The 16606-nt window shown below is 53.5% G+C and overlaps 5 protein-coding genes across 5 annotated transcripts; 2 read left to right on the top strand and 3 right to left on the bottom strand.

Moving 5' to 3' along the window:
- Window positions 1-219: 219 nt before the first annotated feature.
- VTJ83DRAFT_7421 (uncharacterized protein) lies at window positions 220-1806 on the top strand (the record flags this gene model as incomplete). Its single annotated transcript, XM_071014242.1, has 9 exons — window positions 220-382; window positions 468-576; window positions 650-770; window positions 830-878; window positions 945-1160; window positions 1228-1380; window positions 1437-1461; window positions 1533-1670; window positions 1731-1806. 9 exons carry the CDS (start codon window positions 220-222, stop codon window positions 1804-1806), a joined length of 1050 nt encoding a protein of 349 aa, XP_070863638.1.
- A 513-nt stretch (window positions 1807-2319) lies between these two features.
- VTJ83DRAFT_7420 (uncharacterized protein) lies at window positions 2320-4373 on the bottom strand (the record flags this gene model as incomplete). Its single annotated transcript, XM_071014241.1, has 6 exons — window positions 2320-3276; window positions 3353-3572; window positions 3653-3679; window positions 3751-3856; window positions 3921-4030; window positions 4093-4373. The coding sequence occupies 6 exons, from the start codon at window positions 4371-4373 to the stop codon at window positions 2320-2322; spliced, it is 1701 nt and encodes a 566-aa protein (XP_070863637.1).
- Window positions 4374-7444: 3071 nt separating this feature from the next.
- VTJ83DRAFT_7419 (uncharacterized protein) lies at window positions 7445-8422 on the bottom strand (the record flags this gene model as incomplete). Its single annotated transcript, XM_071014239.1, has 4 exons — window positions 7445-7581; window positions 7634-7942; window positions 8015-8272; window positions 8344-8422. 4 exons carry the CDS (start codon window positions 8420-8422, stop codon window positions 7445-7447), a joined length of 783 nt encoding a protein of 260 aa, XP_070863636.1.
- Window positions 8423-11200: 2778 nt separating this feature from the next.
- VTJ83DRAFT_7418 (uncharacterized protein) lies at window positions 11201-12628 on the bottom strand (the record flags this gene model as incomplete). The annotated part of the gene is made up of 1 exon (XM_071014238.1): window positions 11201-12628. One exon carries the CDS (start codon window positions 12626-12628, stop codon window positions 11201-11203), a length of 1428 nt encoding a protein of 475 aa, XP_070863635.1.
- A 670-nt stretch (window positions 12629-13298) lies between these two features.
- Window positions 13299-13838, top strand: VTJ83DRAFT_7417 (uncharacterized protein; the record flags this gene model as incomplete). Its single annotated transcript, XM_071014237.1, has 2 exons — window positions 13299-13372; window positions 13442-13838. 2 exons carry the CDS (start codon window positions 13299-13301, stop codon window positions 13836-13838), a joined length of 471 nt encoding a protein of 156 aa, XP_070863634.1.
- Between the last annotated feature and the right edge of the window lie 2768 nt (window positions 13839-16606).

Raw genomic sequence — 16606 nt, 5'->3', positions numbered from 1 at the left:
TCTTGAGCTATCAGTGACCCGGAACGGGTGTCCTAGACGGAATGTAGCCCAATTTATGGGGATCCAAAAGACGACATTGGAAGCGAAGGACCATGTCTGTCACCGGGTCCCTGGGTCAAGAGAGCATAGCTGTGTATATAAGGCGGCTGGACAACCCGGTTCGTTGTTCTTCTCTCCGTGTCGTAGCAGGTCACGCCGAGCCCTCCAAGATTGACCACCATGATCAAGAGCGGCCTTCGCTACATGTGGCTGCTGGTCGCGCTCCTTGCGATGCGCGCCAGCGCGGCGTGCACCAGCTATGGTGTGGATTTCGTCACGGGTGGCACGTACTCCATCGACGTCACATCCAATGAATACTTCACCTTCACCACCGTCTTCCAAGGTAAAGATCGCAGCTCACTCTGCGGGCATCCTTAGCGAACACGTCTGGTTCAGGCAACGCATGCTGAAACTGGAAAACAACACAGGATGCACGTGGGAAGCAATTCGGCCCATCCTGGTGGGACCGGATGACAACCTTTACGCCTGCTCCGAGATTACCACCGAGCCTAACGGGGTCCAAGTGAAGTCGACATGGTCAGTCACTGCGAGGTGCCTCTCTAGAATGCCGTGACCCGACACGCCAGCTAACCCTCGTACAATTCTTCAGCGGCATCCCTTACTCCGCCATGAGATCCGGGCGCTGGAGGATCGTCTTCTCTGGCAACCAGATCTCCACCCAACGGACCCTTAACCTCGTGGTCGGCCAGCCCCAGACCACGTGGGTGACGGTACGTTTGCTATTTCTCATCTTCCTTGCCCGCTACACCTGCTAAACTCCCCCCCAAAGGTAACCCCGACTGTGGTCGTTGGAGTCACCACCACGGCAAGGGCACAGAGTAACTAGAGCCACCCCCCCTTAAGGGTAGGGCAATGCTCGTCGGATATGCTAACATACATCATAGCGGTCTTAAGTACCGTCCTCATAACCCAGACCATCATCGCCGCTCCCCGGACTACCACCATCCCCTGTGCTGGTGCCACGCGAACCATCACAACTTACCTGCCGGGCTCGACTTCCACCATTACTTCGATTGCCGTCAGGACCGTGACCACAGGAACCATCACCACCTACTGGACAACCACGGTCACTGCAACTGCCTCGTGCTATTTGCCAGGAGGTTTGTGGAATAAAGATGGCCCCCCTCCCTCCACCACAGCCAGAAACGCTGACCAGGGATGCGATAGTGAACCTTGGCACCGCTCGTGCTCCTGCTGCTGCCGCTGCCGCAGTGACCCCCGCTGCTTCCGTGGCTGCCGTCACCTCCACTGTCACCGCAACCTATACAATCACCAGCACACTGACAACCACAGTACCGGGAACGACGACGACGGAACTTGGTGAGTCTCCCAGCCCCCCACTTATCATCTGGTTCGCGAGGCTAACGAGGAATTAGTTCTGAGGACAACGACGGCTACTAGGTAAGTTTCAAGTGGATACTACAGATTCCTTCCCCTCTGTCACGTAGTAATATCGCCTAACGACCCACTAGCACGCCGCCACCATTGACTGTTTGCACCGGGGCCGGCCGCGATACGACCCTCACGGTTACCAGCCGGAATGGAACGCCAGCGACCGTGACAGACATCATCTACCTAACCAGCCACTTGCCGGCAACCGTCTGGGTTGGGTATGTTGTTCCTACCACCCGATACTAAACCTGGCACACCTTGTTGACACCCTCCTCCAGTCAAACCACCTACACCACGTCTACAAACTCGGCTAGCGCCACGGCTTGCTGGCGCTCTGGCGGCTGGTATGGTTAAGTGACATCTGGAGCAATAAATGATGCTGGGGCCAGGAAGGGACCAGGATGGAGTAGGTAGGATATGGGTGCTTGGTGCGATGATGGACTGAGAATGCAGTTGGATATACATTTGCAGCCACCCTAAGGATGCCCCTGTGACCCGCAGTGGTTTCATGCAGAGATTCGACAAGTGGTTGAGCATGAATGGATCGATACGGCAGGTTCGCGCAATGCCGAGGTTATTCCTTGAGTGTGAGGTTCATGAAGCATGGGAGGGAAACAACCCCTTGCGGCTTTTGTGCATTCTTCCTCTTCAACACAATGGTATCTGGTGCCATCCGCCGCTCTATAGAGGACCTAAGCTGCCCTGGGGCGTGCTGGCATCCAAGGGTCAGGGCAGAGGATACGAGAACAAAGGGGCTGCGGCATACTCCATCGTCTATACGAAGATATGTCCTGTTGGCAAATATTTCGCGCCATTATGTATCAGAAGAGGCACACGAGCCTCGTGGCTTCAAGAAACCCTCGGCACCTAGTCCTCCTCCTGGTCACCCTCGAGCCATATCTCGTGCCCATCGCCCTCCCTCACAAACAGACTGGCCACCAAGTTTGAAACAGCCACTCCAGCTAGGCACCAAAAGACCAGGCCCACGATTCCCTTGTCAAGCCCAAATCCGTACACGAACCCGCCCAGGATGGGACCGGCCGACCTAGCAAAACTGCTCACACTCTGCCCGATGCCATGCACCGTCCCCAGAACGCTGGGGTGAGGGGTGCAATTGTTGACGAGAATCGTCTGTGCCGGCAACGAAAAGGTCCGTCCAAGCACCTGGAGAAATAGCACGCTGACAAGGGCAAGCCAGACCCAGACACCATCCTTTGGGAGCGGGGCGGGGCTGGCAGACGGGACGAGGCTCAGGTAGGGGACCAAAAAGTAAGCCACGGGAAAGAAGAACAGAAAGAGACGCCAGCTAGCCACGGTGCCAAGTCGAGCCGAGAGGGTCGGGTAGACAAGAAGCTGGAGCCCGATGCCAATGGCGCCGAGGATGGCCATGGCGAGGCCTACCTCCCGAGGCCGGAGGCCGAGACCCCCGGTGAAAGAAAACGGGGTTTGTTGTATGCCCTGGTTGAGGGTACGCGATGGCAGGTCCGCGGCCGGGTCGTCGACAGGCGTGGAGAGGAAGATGAACCAGAGTGAGTTGAAGGTGCCGAGGTGGAAGGCCAGGAGGAAGTTGGCGACGAAAGTTGCCGTAACGTTGGGCGTGAAGATGCGTCGGAACGGGAGCCGCCGTGTGTATCGTGGCGGTGGGCGTGCCGGCCTTGTCTGATGAAGGTCCTGATCGGGTTGAGTCCCATCAAGCTCGTCGGCCGTTGTATCCTGGTCTTGCAAAAGCATGTACCCTTCTCGATGTCCTTTCCAGAGCCATGCTGTCAGCTTTTTTCCAAGCTCCAGACCCCTGTCTCGCTTGTCAAGCTTCGCATCGAGAGTCTGGATGGTTTGTTAGAAAACCCCTTCCTTGTGGGACGGAGCAAACGCCCCGGGGGGTTGGGTAGGGGTTACTCACCTCCTCCAAGAAGAGCCACACTCCAAGCATCGCACAGAACAAGAAGAAGGCAGAGACAAGGTTTGGGGCGGCGTAGGGGAAACGCTGAAGTAACTTGTTGTCGCCGAAGAGGTCGGGATAACTACCAGCCGGGTCTGAAAGGACGCCGCCGAGAACTGGACCTATGATCACGCCGACGTTGAAGGTCATGGGAAGCAACAGGAACGCCCTGGACTGGTACCTGTGGCCCAAGGTGTCAGTCAGCACGTTTACCCGTGGACCAGAGCACAAAGAGCCGGGCCCTCCGAAAAATTAGCGTACTTTTTCTCCCTGACGGTCTCGCTGATCCTGCGTGGTCCATGATATGAGCTTGTCTTTCCTCGGACGCGAAGGCTTCGAGCTGAGAAACGAGAACTTACATGGTCCTCAGCACACCGATATTCCCATTTGTTACCCCCCCTATGGACCGGAAGAGCAGGGCCTGCCAAAAGGAGGTCGAGAAGGCAAACCCGATGCACGATAACACTGCAGCAATGGTGTTAGACCCTGGATCCCTACAAGCAACACAAAAAAGCGGCCGCTGACGTACGAGTGCCTGCAAGGCCTATCAACAACACCATTTTCCGGCCAAAGTGGCTAGAGTCGGCTATCCTCCCCCACATCATGGCGGTCAGGAATTGAGCGGCTGTAAAACTTGCACTGATCGCATCGTCAGCGAGGGGCCTCGAATAGCTCGTGAAAAGCAACGAAGGGTAGCCCACTGAAGTATACCAGCCTGGCTCGAGATGGCCGAGTCGGGCAAGCTGGGATCAAACCACCGAAGCTGGTAAAACATGTAAGACTGAATCGATGTCTGGACCAGTGGTTCGCTCAGCCGGGTCAGCGCGATGATGAGGAGCTGATCTTTACGCGGAAGATCTCCCCACGAGACCGTGCTGGGGTTGGACTTGTGGCTGCCATTCTCGCTGGCTAGGTCCTCGTTGGTCGCCGAGGAACCTTGCGCATCATGTTCTGAGCTTGATGGGGGATTTGGTGTGGACATTTGCCCCTTTGTAGCCTCGCTGGCTTCTAAGATCGCCTGGTGGAGGAAGCCAGCGGTCGAAAACGGGTTTCTCCCTCGAGACTAGAGATGGAGAGGCAGCTCAAACAGTGGTCACCAGGTCCAATGGGATCCAGAGCTTTCTTGCACCTGTCTCCTGGCTACAAAGGTGCGAGTTACGCGATGAGGGATGTCCCATTGCGCCATTTGCGAGAATCGTCAAGACATTGCTTAAGTGGAGAACAAGGACACCAAAAAAATGGCGGTGGACAGGCAGAGGCTCAGCGAATGCGGCCGGGGCGTTTTGCACTAAAGGCCGATTCTTAAGTCCGGGCACAGAAGGCTCTGTACACGGACACATATCAAAACACAGTAGTGAACCCGTCAACTTCGCCAGTGTGATTATGACTGCATGCAGGTGGAGGATGATGAGTTTACACGCGGGCATGAACGCCTCGATGACTCCACCACCACGCATGGTTGGTTCGGAACACCGGTTGAAGGCAATGCTTTAACTCAGGCAGGGGACTCAGGCAGGAACGCCGGCGAGAGGCCGTCTCGGCGGTGGCGGCACAGCGCGCAGTTGGCCGGAACGCACAGACCGCTCGATGGAACCATCCACAACCGGCCGGTCCCGGGAGGTTCGGGGCAAGAGAACGCTAGCGGCGGAGAATCAGGGCTGAATCCCGTGCGGGCCGGGACGAGGCAAATCGCTAAAAATCGGAGCTTGCGGCGATCGGCCAAGAGGTGACGGGCAACCTAGCGGCAATCGCCGAGACCGTCCCACCGTGGATACGTTACGTAAGATACCGTATGGTACAAAATACGACGTGTCTCTGACAGCCCCAGCGCCGACCCACTGATCGGCGTGAGGCTCGCGTCCCCCGGCTCGACTGGGCTGGGCAACGGCGACATCACAACATCATCGTCATCATCACAAACATAACCGTTTCAACAACGCAAAGAAGTCTGTGTGCCTGACCGCATGTGTCTCAGCGTTTATTCCCTATATTTCCCCAGTCTAATAAAGAGTGTTCCTGGTCGATGGCCCTGGCACTGGGATGAAGTACCCTCCTCAACACCTCCCGCTCTCTCCGCCAAGCTGAGACCCCTTCATCCCAATACCGGGCCTCAGCCCTTCGACGTTACACAATTGCCATTCTCTCGAGGCCATCTATTTGTTTCAGCTCTCCCATCCATAGCAATTGCTGCCGCAGCTGACCCCGGCCGTGATAGGTTCCCTGTGTCCTGGACCCCACATATACCTCCGTTCCCACCGCAGCAAGCCAATATCTCGAGGGGCATCCTCTTTGTACTGTATCCAGCATCGGATGATCCGGCCCACTGTCAGAACGTTGTGCGACAATGCGTCGCGGCAGCGTTCCAAAGCTGTGTGGTCTGCATGGTCCCTCCTTCCAACGGCTTACCCCATCCCCGCGTCTCACCCCCCCCTGCGTCAAGCTCAACTCCAAGACACCCGAACTGAGAGATCCCACGACGCTTCATGCTTGGCCCCTGGCAATCCCATCGGGGTTGTATGAGCAGAGAACCGCATCCCAGAATCCTTCGGTGCGTGATCAGGCGCGGTCAAGGGGGTCAGCAGAGGAAGCGCTCTTTGGGGATGTCAAGTCGACCCAGCCAACTAAACGCTGCAAGACACCACGGGCCCGGCACCGGGTTCTCAGGGCTCTCGGATAATCTCCTCTTGCGGCGAACTCTTATCCGACCCAGCCGGAGGTATCATGGTGGACCGGAACATTCCGGTTATCCCTCTGACGCTTTCCAGACCCCTTCGCTTCATCTCATGTTTCGATCACCCGATTAGCGAATGCTCACCAGAGTTGTGAGATGTGCAATCGGTCCTTTCGCCATGTAGTGGACTGGGAGAAGCTCCGCGCCGGCTCATCCGTGACAGGTGCGGAGGTGCGAAGTCCAAGAGAGAGGAGCGCGGCCCGGGGCGTCAAGGCAGGCTGAGACCGGAAAGGGCTGCTCCTCCACATCACCAGCCAAGCTAGCCCGGCCCTTCTGGTCCAGCACGGGAAATCCCCACGCATAGCCCAGGCGTCCCTATCTAACCACTGTATCCAGCTCGTTTCATACACTGTGCCATGTACCGTGTCTGGGCCACCAGCAGCCCCTCCGTGTTACTAGCATGATGCCAGCGTAGCTGCTCAACAACCGGGGATACCCTCGACGTTCAAACACCCCTCTGGGCCGCCACTGGAAGTTTGCAAAGCCGGTCTCCCCTCCTGTTCTGTGTGAGGTGAGGAGATTTTGCGGCAAGGCTGCCCTCCGACCACCATGCGGCAATTTCTGACCGAAGGTGGGCAGCAGTTTGAGGGGGCTGAAAAGCTAAACGGTTGTCTGGTGATGGTCATCACGACGGACACGCAATTACCACCAACCCTCTGAACCAAGCAGTCAAGCGACCCAGGGACATCGTAAGGATGCGGGAAAGAGATAGGCCCGTTGCTCCATTGCTCTGGGAGACAAGACCGCCGAACCCAGCGTACAGCAGTGGCAACTCCAGCAGCAAGGGAAAAAAAAAAAAAACGACAGCATCCATCCATAGGCATCACTCCCCCTTTAAAGTGGAAGATGAAGATATTCTCGGTTAAATTAATATCGTGCGGCTCGAAATTGCTCCTGAGCCCAGCGTGACTTTCCTAAGTAAACCAAGCCAATCTAAAAACCTCGACACACAATGGCCCATCCCCAACCGCACCCCCTCCATATTACATTAACTCCATTGACGCCTGAAACCTTGAAAGTACCGTTCCTATCCTTCCAGTTAGACGCCGTACCCATCACCCACCACGCTGAAGGCAGGACCAGACCAACGTTGGTTGTTCCCAAGATCGGCTACCTGTTGCCGGATCTGCTCCTCGACACCTCATGGGCTTGTGTTCCGTTGATCAAAACCCATGTCGCCTGGCATTTTCTTTGCTCAAGTGTGCCAGGGCAACCGCCTAGAAGAAAACTCCCGTCTCTTCTCCCCCCCCCCCCCTCCTCCCTCCCTCATGATTAAACCGGCTGGAGACTGCCGGGACACCGTGCTTTGGCTTCCCATCGTATTAAATGGCCGTGGGCTGGGGGTAGTACGCGCTGCTCGGGTACGAGGGCCAAGGAGGCTCGTGCAGGTACGGAGGCGAGGGTTGCTGGGTGTTGCCGCCAGGGTAGTTGTTCGCCGAAGATGCTCCTGAGGACGAGACTGGGGAGTCAGTGGAGAGATCCTCCAGGCCAGGGCTGGTAAAAGTTCTCACCTTCAAGACCACGGTATTCCGCCTTGACCGACCCAAGCGCCTGTCCCGACGTGGTGGCGCCGGCCATGGCGGCCTCGTCCATCGGCGGTAGATTGGAGTGGGCATAGCCGGGGGTGAAGTCGTCGCCTTGAACCGACTCACCCGGGCTTGACGCTACCGAGTGGACGGCGGCCGTGGAGGTGACGGGAACCACGCTGCTGGGCCACTGGCTGTAGAGGTTCGAGGTTGCGATGTATGGCGAGCTGAAGCTTTGTTGAACAACGTAGTCACCGCTGAACTCGGTCGGTGACACCCCATCCACGTCGGTACCTGAGAACGGACGTCCCGCGTCAGTTGGAGACCATTGGGGAAGATGCTGAGGGGGGGAGGCTCAAAACATACCGGGAACGGGATACACCCGCCCTGTTTGTGAGTAGAATGCCCTCCTCAGTGCACGGACTTCGTCTTGCAGCATCTTGTTCTGCTTCAACAGGGTTTCCGTCACGTCCACGTGCTTAAGCTTCCGAAGGAGTTCCACCTCCCGCTGCAACCTCTCGATCAACTCTTTGTTTCGGCGTCTGATGTTTTGCTGCGCTATCCGATCATTTTCCCGTTTCTTGTTCCTCTGCTCTTCCGAGAGGTTGCTCACACGCCTGGCGCCTGTTTTGGTGTCTGTCAGCGACGCCTCTTTCTAGACATCACACCTGGAGAACAGCCGGATCCTGTCGTACCTTTTCCCTTGCCCTTGGGCGCTTTTGCTTGTGTTGCCGTCGTCGTTGTCGTCGTCGTCGTTGCTGTCGTTGATGACATGGTTGCCGTCGCCTCGACTTTGTTTCCCTTCGAGGGCTTTCCTCTTCTCTGATTTGGTGTCGTCGGAGCCACGCAACCTCTATTGCATGCCCTTTGCTGTCGTCGACGAGCCAAACCGGGTCCCGTGTCTGGTTTTAACAACGATGGGATGGTTGGTGATGGGAGCGGGATGGATTAAACGGTTACTCCACGGATCGAAGTCGCCGCCACGGAGGGCTCCCCTCACACCATTAATATCCTCAGATCTCAGAAAGGCTCGGACATGGGTTACAGGCCCGGCCCAGGGAAATCCCATGCTCGAGGCTAGTGATATGGATGTGCCACTCGCCTTTCACCGTCCTATACAGCCATATCCTTAACTCCCGCCGGCCGACCATACGTGGAGGAGGAGGGGTCTATCTTGTCCCAACCCACCGGATGCCAAGGAGCATCCCGGTCTAGCCGAGCTAGGCGCGCGGCATTTGCACGGCTGTTCCTCGGTAAGCCCTCCGCTGGGGGGGTCCACGAGGTGAGCTTGTTTCCACACTTTCCCTCTTCCCTAGTTCCTCGTCTAGTAAAGCCAGAGCGTGTCAACATCGACGACATCGAGCAACGCCAGAACGGCGCTTCATTGCGCACTACATCGCGCTACGCAGCAAGAGCATGCCTGTCACGGAGGGAACCCGCGGAAAGTACGGTAAGTAGCGAATCTCGGACGGGGATAAGACGCGGCGGCATGCTCTACCCTTGTTGGCTTGCCTCCACCCTAGGAGAATTGGGTGGCAAAGAGGCGGGGCGAGGCCACCTGGGCGAGATGGAACTAGATGCCCACTTGGTACCTCCACAGTACCCGAGAAACGGTAATTATGGCCAGGAAAGGCTGTCATATCGCTGCCGATTAGTCGTATGTGCCCGTGGGAGTGGACATGAGCTCGCAGACCGCCGTGGAGAGCACGTCGCAACGTCTCTACTGGGTGTAGTGTGGGGGAAGATGCCCAAATACCTGACCCTGGGCACCATTGGATCATCCACCAGCCCCCAAAGGAAGCTTGGACCAGATGGCAGTGGCCTCAGGGCCTTCAGATCATTCGGGCAACGCGGACACAGGGGCGGTAGACGGCACACATGCATGCGCCCGGGGGAAGAAGGGACCATAAACAGTGGGTGTGCAATACATCAAGGGCCATATGAGCCTCCATCAGGAAGGGTCGTACACCCGAGCATACAATAACAAATACAAGGAGATATTGAACCAGAGCCCCAGCCAGACATGCGCGGATACGACCACAAGGAAACAAGTGAAGGGTGGAGGAGCATCGGCGACCTGAAAGGCTGGCACGTTCTGTCTCCACCTGCCTTCCCAAAGTGGAACACCTGGGTCTCGGGCAAATCTCCGCGATCAACACTAACGTTGCCCGGTTTCATGGATTCGAGGTAAAAAGCCGGGTGGGGTGGCCAAGGCCGCACAGCCGGCGCGTCACGTGCAGGGACCAACCACACTCGGCCCCATGGGGTATTCTGGACCTGCATTTCGGGCCGCCATGCCCCCCAGACAGTCCGACCTGTACATGATAATACGTTAAATATCTCGTACAGGCCGTATTATATCATTCTGTTCGGGTTCATTGTTGTACGAAGTTCCCACTTTCGGTTCCAGACCTCCGTACCCGGAAGGCCGGCGTGTTCGCCAGCTCAGATGTGGATCTGCGCCTGGTCCAGTCAGTCAAAACAACCCCCGACAATACGATTTATATGAACAACTATTGTATGAGGACTGGATTCTTATGGTGTTGTCAAGGTAGGTATGTCATTATTTGAAGATCGTCGTGTGGAGGCTTTATTGTATAGGGGCTTCCTTTCGCCTCACCGAAAAGGCCGAATACCAGCCGGTGTGTGGCGAGCGGAGTGACTGCCCAAATATTGGATGATGACGGGATTTGCCGGTGTGCCTTCACTACCTGGCCACGTTGTGCCGTGTCGTCTCGAGCAAAGGGTCTCTTGCAGCAAGAACCCCTGGCAAGAAAGTCCCTCGTCAGCGACACCGGAAGAGGCGACAATCCATCGACGTCCTTCTCCAGTTTGGCTGGTTCCGAGTCTGGAGCGCTGGTTTTTCCTAAGTCTGTTGACCTCCGACACCAAATATATTTTCCGCGGTGCCTGGCCTGAAGATGCATCGTAATTCCAATGATACCAGGTAAGCCCCAGGCACTAGCCAATGGGCTTCAGGATGCGCCAGCCGCAACAACCATTCTCCAAGCAGGACGATATCATAGGGGGTGCCCCCAACGCATAGCCGCGGCATGTCATTGCGACACCCTCGCCAAATTTAGGAGATATGACAAGGCTGCATTGCGAGGTACCATCCTCCGCGATGGCATGTCACGAATCAATAACGTCACCGAATCTTATACACGGATATAATGCTGTGAGTGTGAGCTGTAGCCATCTATGATCATCAATGACTGAGAAGTATCATGGTTGGCATGTGAAGCTTGGCTTTCACACCAAAAAAGAAAGTGTGAGAAGAAAAGAAAAGGAAAGGATGGAAAATAAAAAGGTAAAAGCGGGCATCCTCACCCAAGCGCCGTGGAAAAGCCGTCAATGGAGGCACAACAATGTACCATGCATGAAGCAACCTGTTATGCGCAAGTGATGAGTATCATGCACGAGAGAAAACTGGAGACAGATTAGGTGATTCGCAGTGTCATTCTCCATCGGCCCATCCAGCAAGGGTGGTATCGCGTCATCTTTGAGAGAACCGCAACGCTCCTGAGCCATAACTGGGAGTATCCACGAGTCTCAGTCGGAATCGACCTCGAACGTCCCTGCGGCATCCACCAATTCCTCCAAGCTGCCGACCTGCGTCGGCCCGCTGGTTCCCTCTGGCGGGAGCGCCCAGGCGGGAAGGGGACTGACGTAGCTCCAAGCGCCATCTGCATCCTCGTAGCGAAGGCTGTGAAGCCAGAGGCACAGCTCCTGGTCTCCAGGATCGGTGTAAAGTGGAGTACCACAGACATCGCAGACCTCCCCAGACATCTTCTCGGCCTTCTTTTTGTAGTACTCGTCCACCATGGCATCATGATAGGCAACTGCCTCGGCCACCTGATCCTTTCCTATGCGGGACAGACGGCTGATGACATCCTCGTCGCTATTTTGAGTCCCGTCTGCGTCGTTGTAGCCCAGCTCGAAACCCCAAACGCGCTGGTTGGCGTAGATGGGATCGTTCTGGATCGGATGACCCAAGAATTGCAGATGAACCCTGATCTGGTGAGTCCTTCCCGTCACCGGAAGGCACCGGACGATCGAGTAGCCTTTACCCGCGCAGTTGCTCCCTGACAGCTGGCTAGTGTTGTCGCTCCCATTCACCGTGATCGTATCGCTTCTCGTGGCATCTTCGCTCTGGTGCCCATTCCCATTGGGTGTCCGGTTGGGAGGGTAGTAAGCAAGTCGTTTAAAGACGGTGCGTGCAGGCTTTCCGTTTGCTCGGACCCGGTTCAGGCCGAGTTTGGGCGAGATCTGGAGGATGGGCTGGTCACAGACGACTTCTCCATCCGGGAACTTCCCGACGACACGGGCAATGTATTCTTTGCGGACACTTCGTTGCTTGATTTGGACACCGAGTTGTTCGGCTGCCTTGGCGTGCTTTGCAATGAACATGATCCCGCTCGTCAGCCTGTCGAGCCTGTTACATGGCCGCGGAGCGAAATCCGGCCCTCGCTCTGTCTTCATGATCTCGACGACCGAGTTGTAGTGGTAGCGCCCAGCGGGATGTACAGGCACTCCTGACGGTTTGTTGATGACCACCATGTCGTCGTCCTCGTGGATGACCGCGATAGGCTCAGCTGTGATAGGAGGCTCGTGACGATGGGTCGTGTGAGATATGAGATCCCCGTTCTTCAAGACGTAATGGGGACCGACCGTCTTCCCGTTGACGGCGACCTGGCCAGATACCATTGCCTCGCGGTAGTATTCGATCGGCCGATCACGGAATTCGCTTTGGAAGACATCGATGAGCTCTCGACCTCGCCATCGCTCCTTGCACCAGGTGTTGTAAGTGTAAAAGTATGGGGCGACACGCCGCAGACCATCTTTGTAATAGTATCGTTGTGGCGAGGGCTCTGACGGCGCTGTAGTTGACGTTAGTTGCTGTGTGCTGGCCGGGTTGGCATTCTGCGAAGGCTGATGTGATGCGCCCGCAGTGGCGACGCGGCCGAGGGAAACAGTCATTTCCCGGCACAAAGACGCAAGTGCCGCTAGAGATCTTGATGTAGCCAGGATCGTAACGAGTATGATAGAAGACAAACCCGGCAATGTCCAAGGGAATCCGTCAGTGTCAGGCAGTCTCCTCTTGTCAACTGCATTCGATGTTCTGGGACTGCTTTTGTCCTCCCCCCCCCCCCCCCCCCCCCCCCCCCCTCAAAAAAAAGGGCGGTCAAGTCTGGCAAAATCCTCCCACATCTGCTCTACCCCCCGCTTTTGGGCCCCACATTTCCAGGCACGAAACCTGGGTGCGCGCGAAGTGGCAGCCGAGCCGTTCCTCCAATCCTTCGCCAGGATAACTAGCGATGCAAGTTCATTCGATGTGAATTCCGGGTGTTACAATCCGTAATGGAACTTCCCGTGGAAGCTTTCCAGGTATCCGTTCGATGTGTCTAACATATCCAATGGGCCCCGGTCACAAGCCTCCCGTTAGCCACACTAAGGCTAGCGCTTAAACAGGGAGGCTGGGGCGCGGTGCGCGGAGGGCGATCGCGTTGGAAGCCGAGGTCTCGGTCACCGTCGGCTCTTTTCCCCGAGGACACTGATTGACATTTTGGATACCCTCGCTCACTGCCGAACCCCCTTTTAAGCTACTCCCCTGCTTCATTTCGCTGTCCTCTCGGCCACACTCGATGACATGGCGCACCTCAAACAGCTGAAGCAGAGAACGCGGGCAGACTACCCGTATATTCGGGAGTACCGCACTCGCTGGTAAGCAACCACGTTGGCGTCGCCTCATTGCTTGAGATGGGGAGCACTCATTTCTCACATGCAAACCAGGTCCGACAATGACATGTACAACCACATGAACAACTCCATCTACAACTTCCTTTACGACTCCGTCATCAACACCTATCTGATCGAGAACTGTGGCCTCCGCCCCGCATCATCACCCCAATACGGAATGGTTGTGCACTCCCACAACGACTACTTCTCATCCATCTCGTTCCCGGCCTGTGCCGAGCTGGCATTACGGGTGAATCGAATCGGCCAGTCTAGTGTCACCTATGAGATTGCCCTGTTCGAGAAGGGTCAGCCAGCTGTGAAGTCAGTGGGGGAGTTTGTCCAGGTTTTTGTTGATCGTGAGACTGGGAGGCCCAATCCGAAGGGAATGTGCGACGAGATGCGTCAGGGGTTGGAACGCCTTCTTGTCCCCCAGGCTCAGAGCAAGATCTAATTAAGAGCTGTAGCGATGTTCATTTCCATGCTAGGCAAGGGACATTCAGAGCATCTACGAAAAGGCGCGAAGTCTCCATCCATGCTTCGGATATAACATGGGCACTGGCATGAATAGTATCAGTGCCTTGGACGTGGCTTGTGCTTGACTTGTATCACGATGAATAGGTAATGCAATCATACTATATCTCAAGCTGTCCGACAATGATTCATAGAATGATGGCGTCGTCATACAGCGGTATTAAATGACGGCGGGTAGCACATTGTATCGACTGTAGTATAATATAGTCCGAGCGGTTTTGAGAATTTGCTATATACCTTCTATGCTACACTGCTCGTGAGCATCCTCGCTCCAGATGTACCCGACCTATCTCCATCATACCATGCCCTACATATGTATACAAAATTGTAAGAGAGCTTATCAGCAATCTCCCTGAATGCTGCGACCAGCTGTCAACAGGTCTGAGTGCGATCTTTCAGTGATCGTGTCTTGCTCTGAGCTGACAGCTTGGAGCGCTCTCTACCGTTTAGTGGCATTATTCTGTGGTTGCTTATACATACTCTGTGTCATTGGCGAGCTTTCCTGGACAGCATAGCAAAGGAGAAAAAAAAGGAAAGGAACCAGGCAGACCAGGTGATTGCCAGTGAGAAACCATCCACAGGGAACGCGACAGAATGACGGGCGGCAGCCAGTCTTTGACGGAAAACTTCTCCCTGGAACAAGGGATATATTACCTGGCCGCCGAGCGGAGATGACGAACCCCCCCTCCTACCCAACAAGGACTAGTGAACGGTGTCTGATAATGATTGGAATAGAGCTACCCTATTCCTACCAGCTCGCTGCGCGGGTCGCCCCATTCCATCCTGTCTTGTAACCGTAGGCGCTATAAGTCAACCTATCCACTTAAGGAACGACCCACTTTGGAGACACCTCGGAACGTCTGCCGACCCATACACCACTACGACTACTATCACCTGCTTACACCTTCCTCGAATCAACTACGATGCAGGAAGCAGTGGAATAAGTACTTTCTCTATCGTTCTTTTCAACAGGACTCTCCTAAGCTCGGCCAGCCTCCTCTAATGCTATATAGTTTTGTTTAATATTTGCAAAGACCTTGTTGAAATCCAGATGTACCTTCTTTCTTCTAGTCAGCTCTATAGCCTTAATACGAATATTCAGTGCCTGGTTCTCCTGCTTTAAGTAAGCTAACTAGAAGTCTTTTTTCGTTAAAGGCCTTCTAGATTTTACACAATAACAGCCTATATATAGATAACCTATTGAAGTCGCACTTTATTTTACCTAAGCATTTCTATATTTTAATTCTTTTCTATAATGTTAAGATAGCTACTATAGAACTTAAATAAATAGATAGAATACAGTACTGGGTTGTAGAAGCATCTTATAGCTGTAGAGTTTATATATTTTTTGCGAGGCTATTTAAGTTTTCTAGCGGTATAGGGCTTATTGGAGGTTAAGAAGTATAGACTAGTTATAAACCTAATACTCGTTATCTAAACTTAGTACTTCTGCTTGTTAATGCTTCTTTATATATTAATGTAAGGTACCGAAGTATTATCTGTTTTCTAATAATTGATAAATCGGTTTACAATACCGTTTAGTTAAGCTCTTTATAGTAACACCCTTTTTAAAAGGACTAAATAACGTTTATATAAGAAGCTAGAGTATATAAGAGGTATATAGTAGGTAGTACAGAAGGTGGATATTATAAATAAAGTATTACTATATAAACTTATAATATCTATAGTTATTATAACCGTCTATTATTAATAGATAGAACTTATTTAGATCTGTAAGTATTATACGTAGGGTAAGGACTTTCTTAAGCTAGTAGAGGGTAATAGTTATAATAGTCTAGCCTTTCTAAATTATAGCATTGCAGCCGTAAAGAGAGGTCATGCAGCTATAGGTAACTTTCTGGCCCCTAGACCCCCTTTCCTCCTCGTATTAAAATCCGGGGCCTAGAAGAGAAAAGACGATACCCTTATAGTTCTATATTATACCTTTTAAATCAGGAAAATGCAAATATAGTCTATAAACACGCTTTTTGTAGTCTTTCTTGTTCCTTCCGTAAGTATTTCTGGGCAGCGATTTACAGGTCCTTAACGTAGCCTTCTAAGTCTTCTTATCGCCCTTGCCAAAGGCCTTTTAATACTTCTAATATTTTTCTAGAAGCTGTAGAGCGTTCCCAAGATACCGTAGGGTTAGGAACCTATTGTGTTTCGCGGACTAACCTTTCTATTTAACTAGGTATATATGCTTTTTGTATATCTATTTGTAATCTAAATTAACGTAATTAACAGGGTTCTTAGTTAGACAGGGCTTTTAGTTAACGTCTTCAGCATAGTCTTTGCTAAGACAAGGAGTTCGCCAGCATTTTGGGAATAGTAATCAATACTAATTTGACTAAACAAGCCATTTTATTTCCACCAATTCAACAGCTTTCAACACTAAAATTCGTCTTTTAAGGTACGTTTTTCTTCCTTTCTAATGCATCAACAGCTTCAGAAATAGCTGACAACCTTGCAACGAAGGAGCTGTATATACAGTATATAATTGAAGCGATGCGCGCTAACCTATCTCTCTCTATCTTGAATGCTGCTAAGCTTTTTAAGGTTTCTCGGACTATTCTACGTAACCGTTTTAAGAATAAGCGTTAACCGGTAAAAATTGCTTATTTCTATAAGTAACGCTTCTCGTTTACTAAAGAAGAAACGGTAGTTAAAGCCTATTACTAGCTAAATACT

The sequence above is a fragment of the Remersonia thermophila genome, chromosome 7 (genome assembly GCF_042764415.1).
Source record: "Remersonia thermophila strain ATCC 22073 chromosome 7, whole genome shotgun sequence".
NCBI classification, from domain to species: domain Eukaryota; kingdom Fungi; phylum Ascomycota; class Sordariomycetes; order Sordariales; family Chaetomiaceae; genus Remersonia; species Remersonia thermophila.
This window is presented reverse-complemented; position numbering and strand designations above follow the sequence as displayed.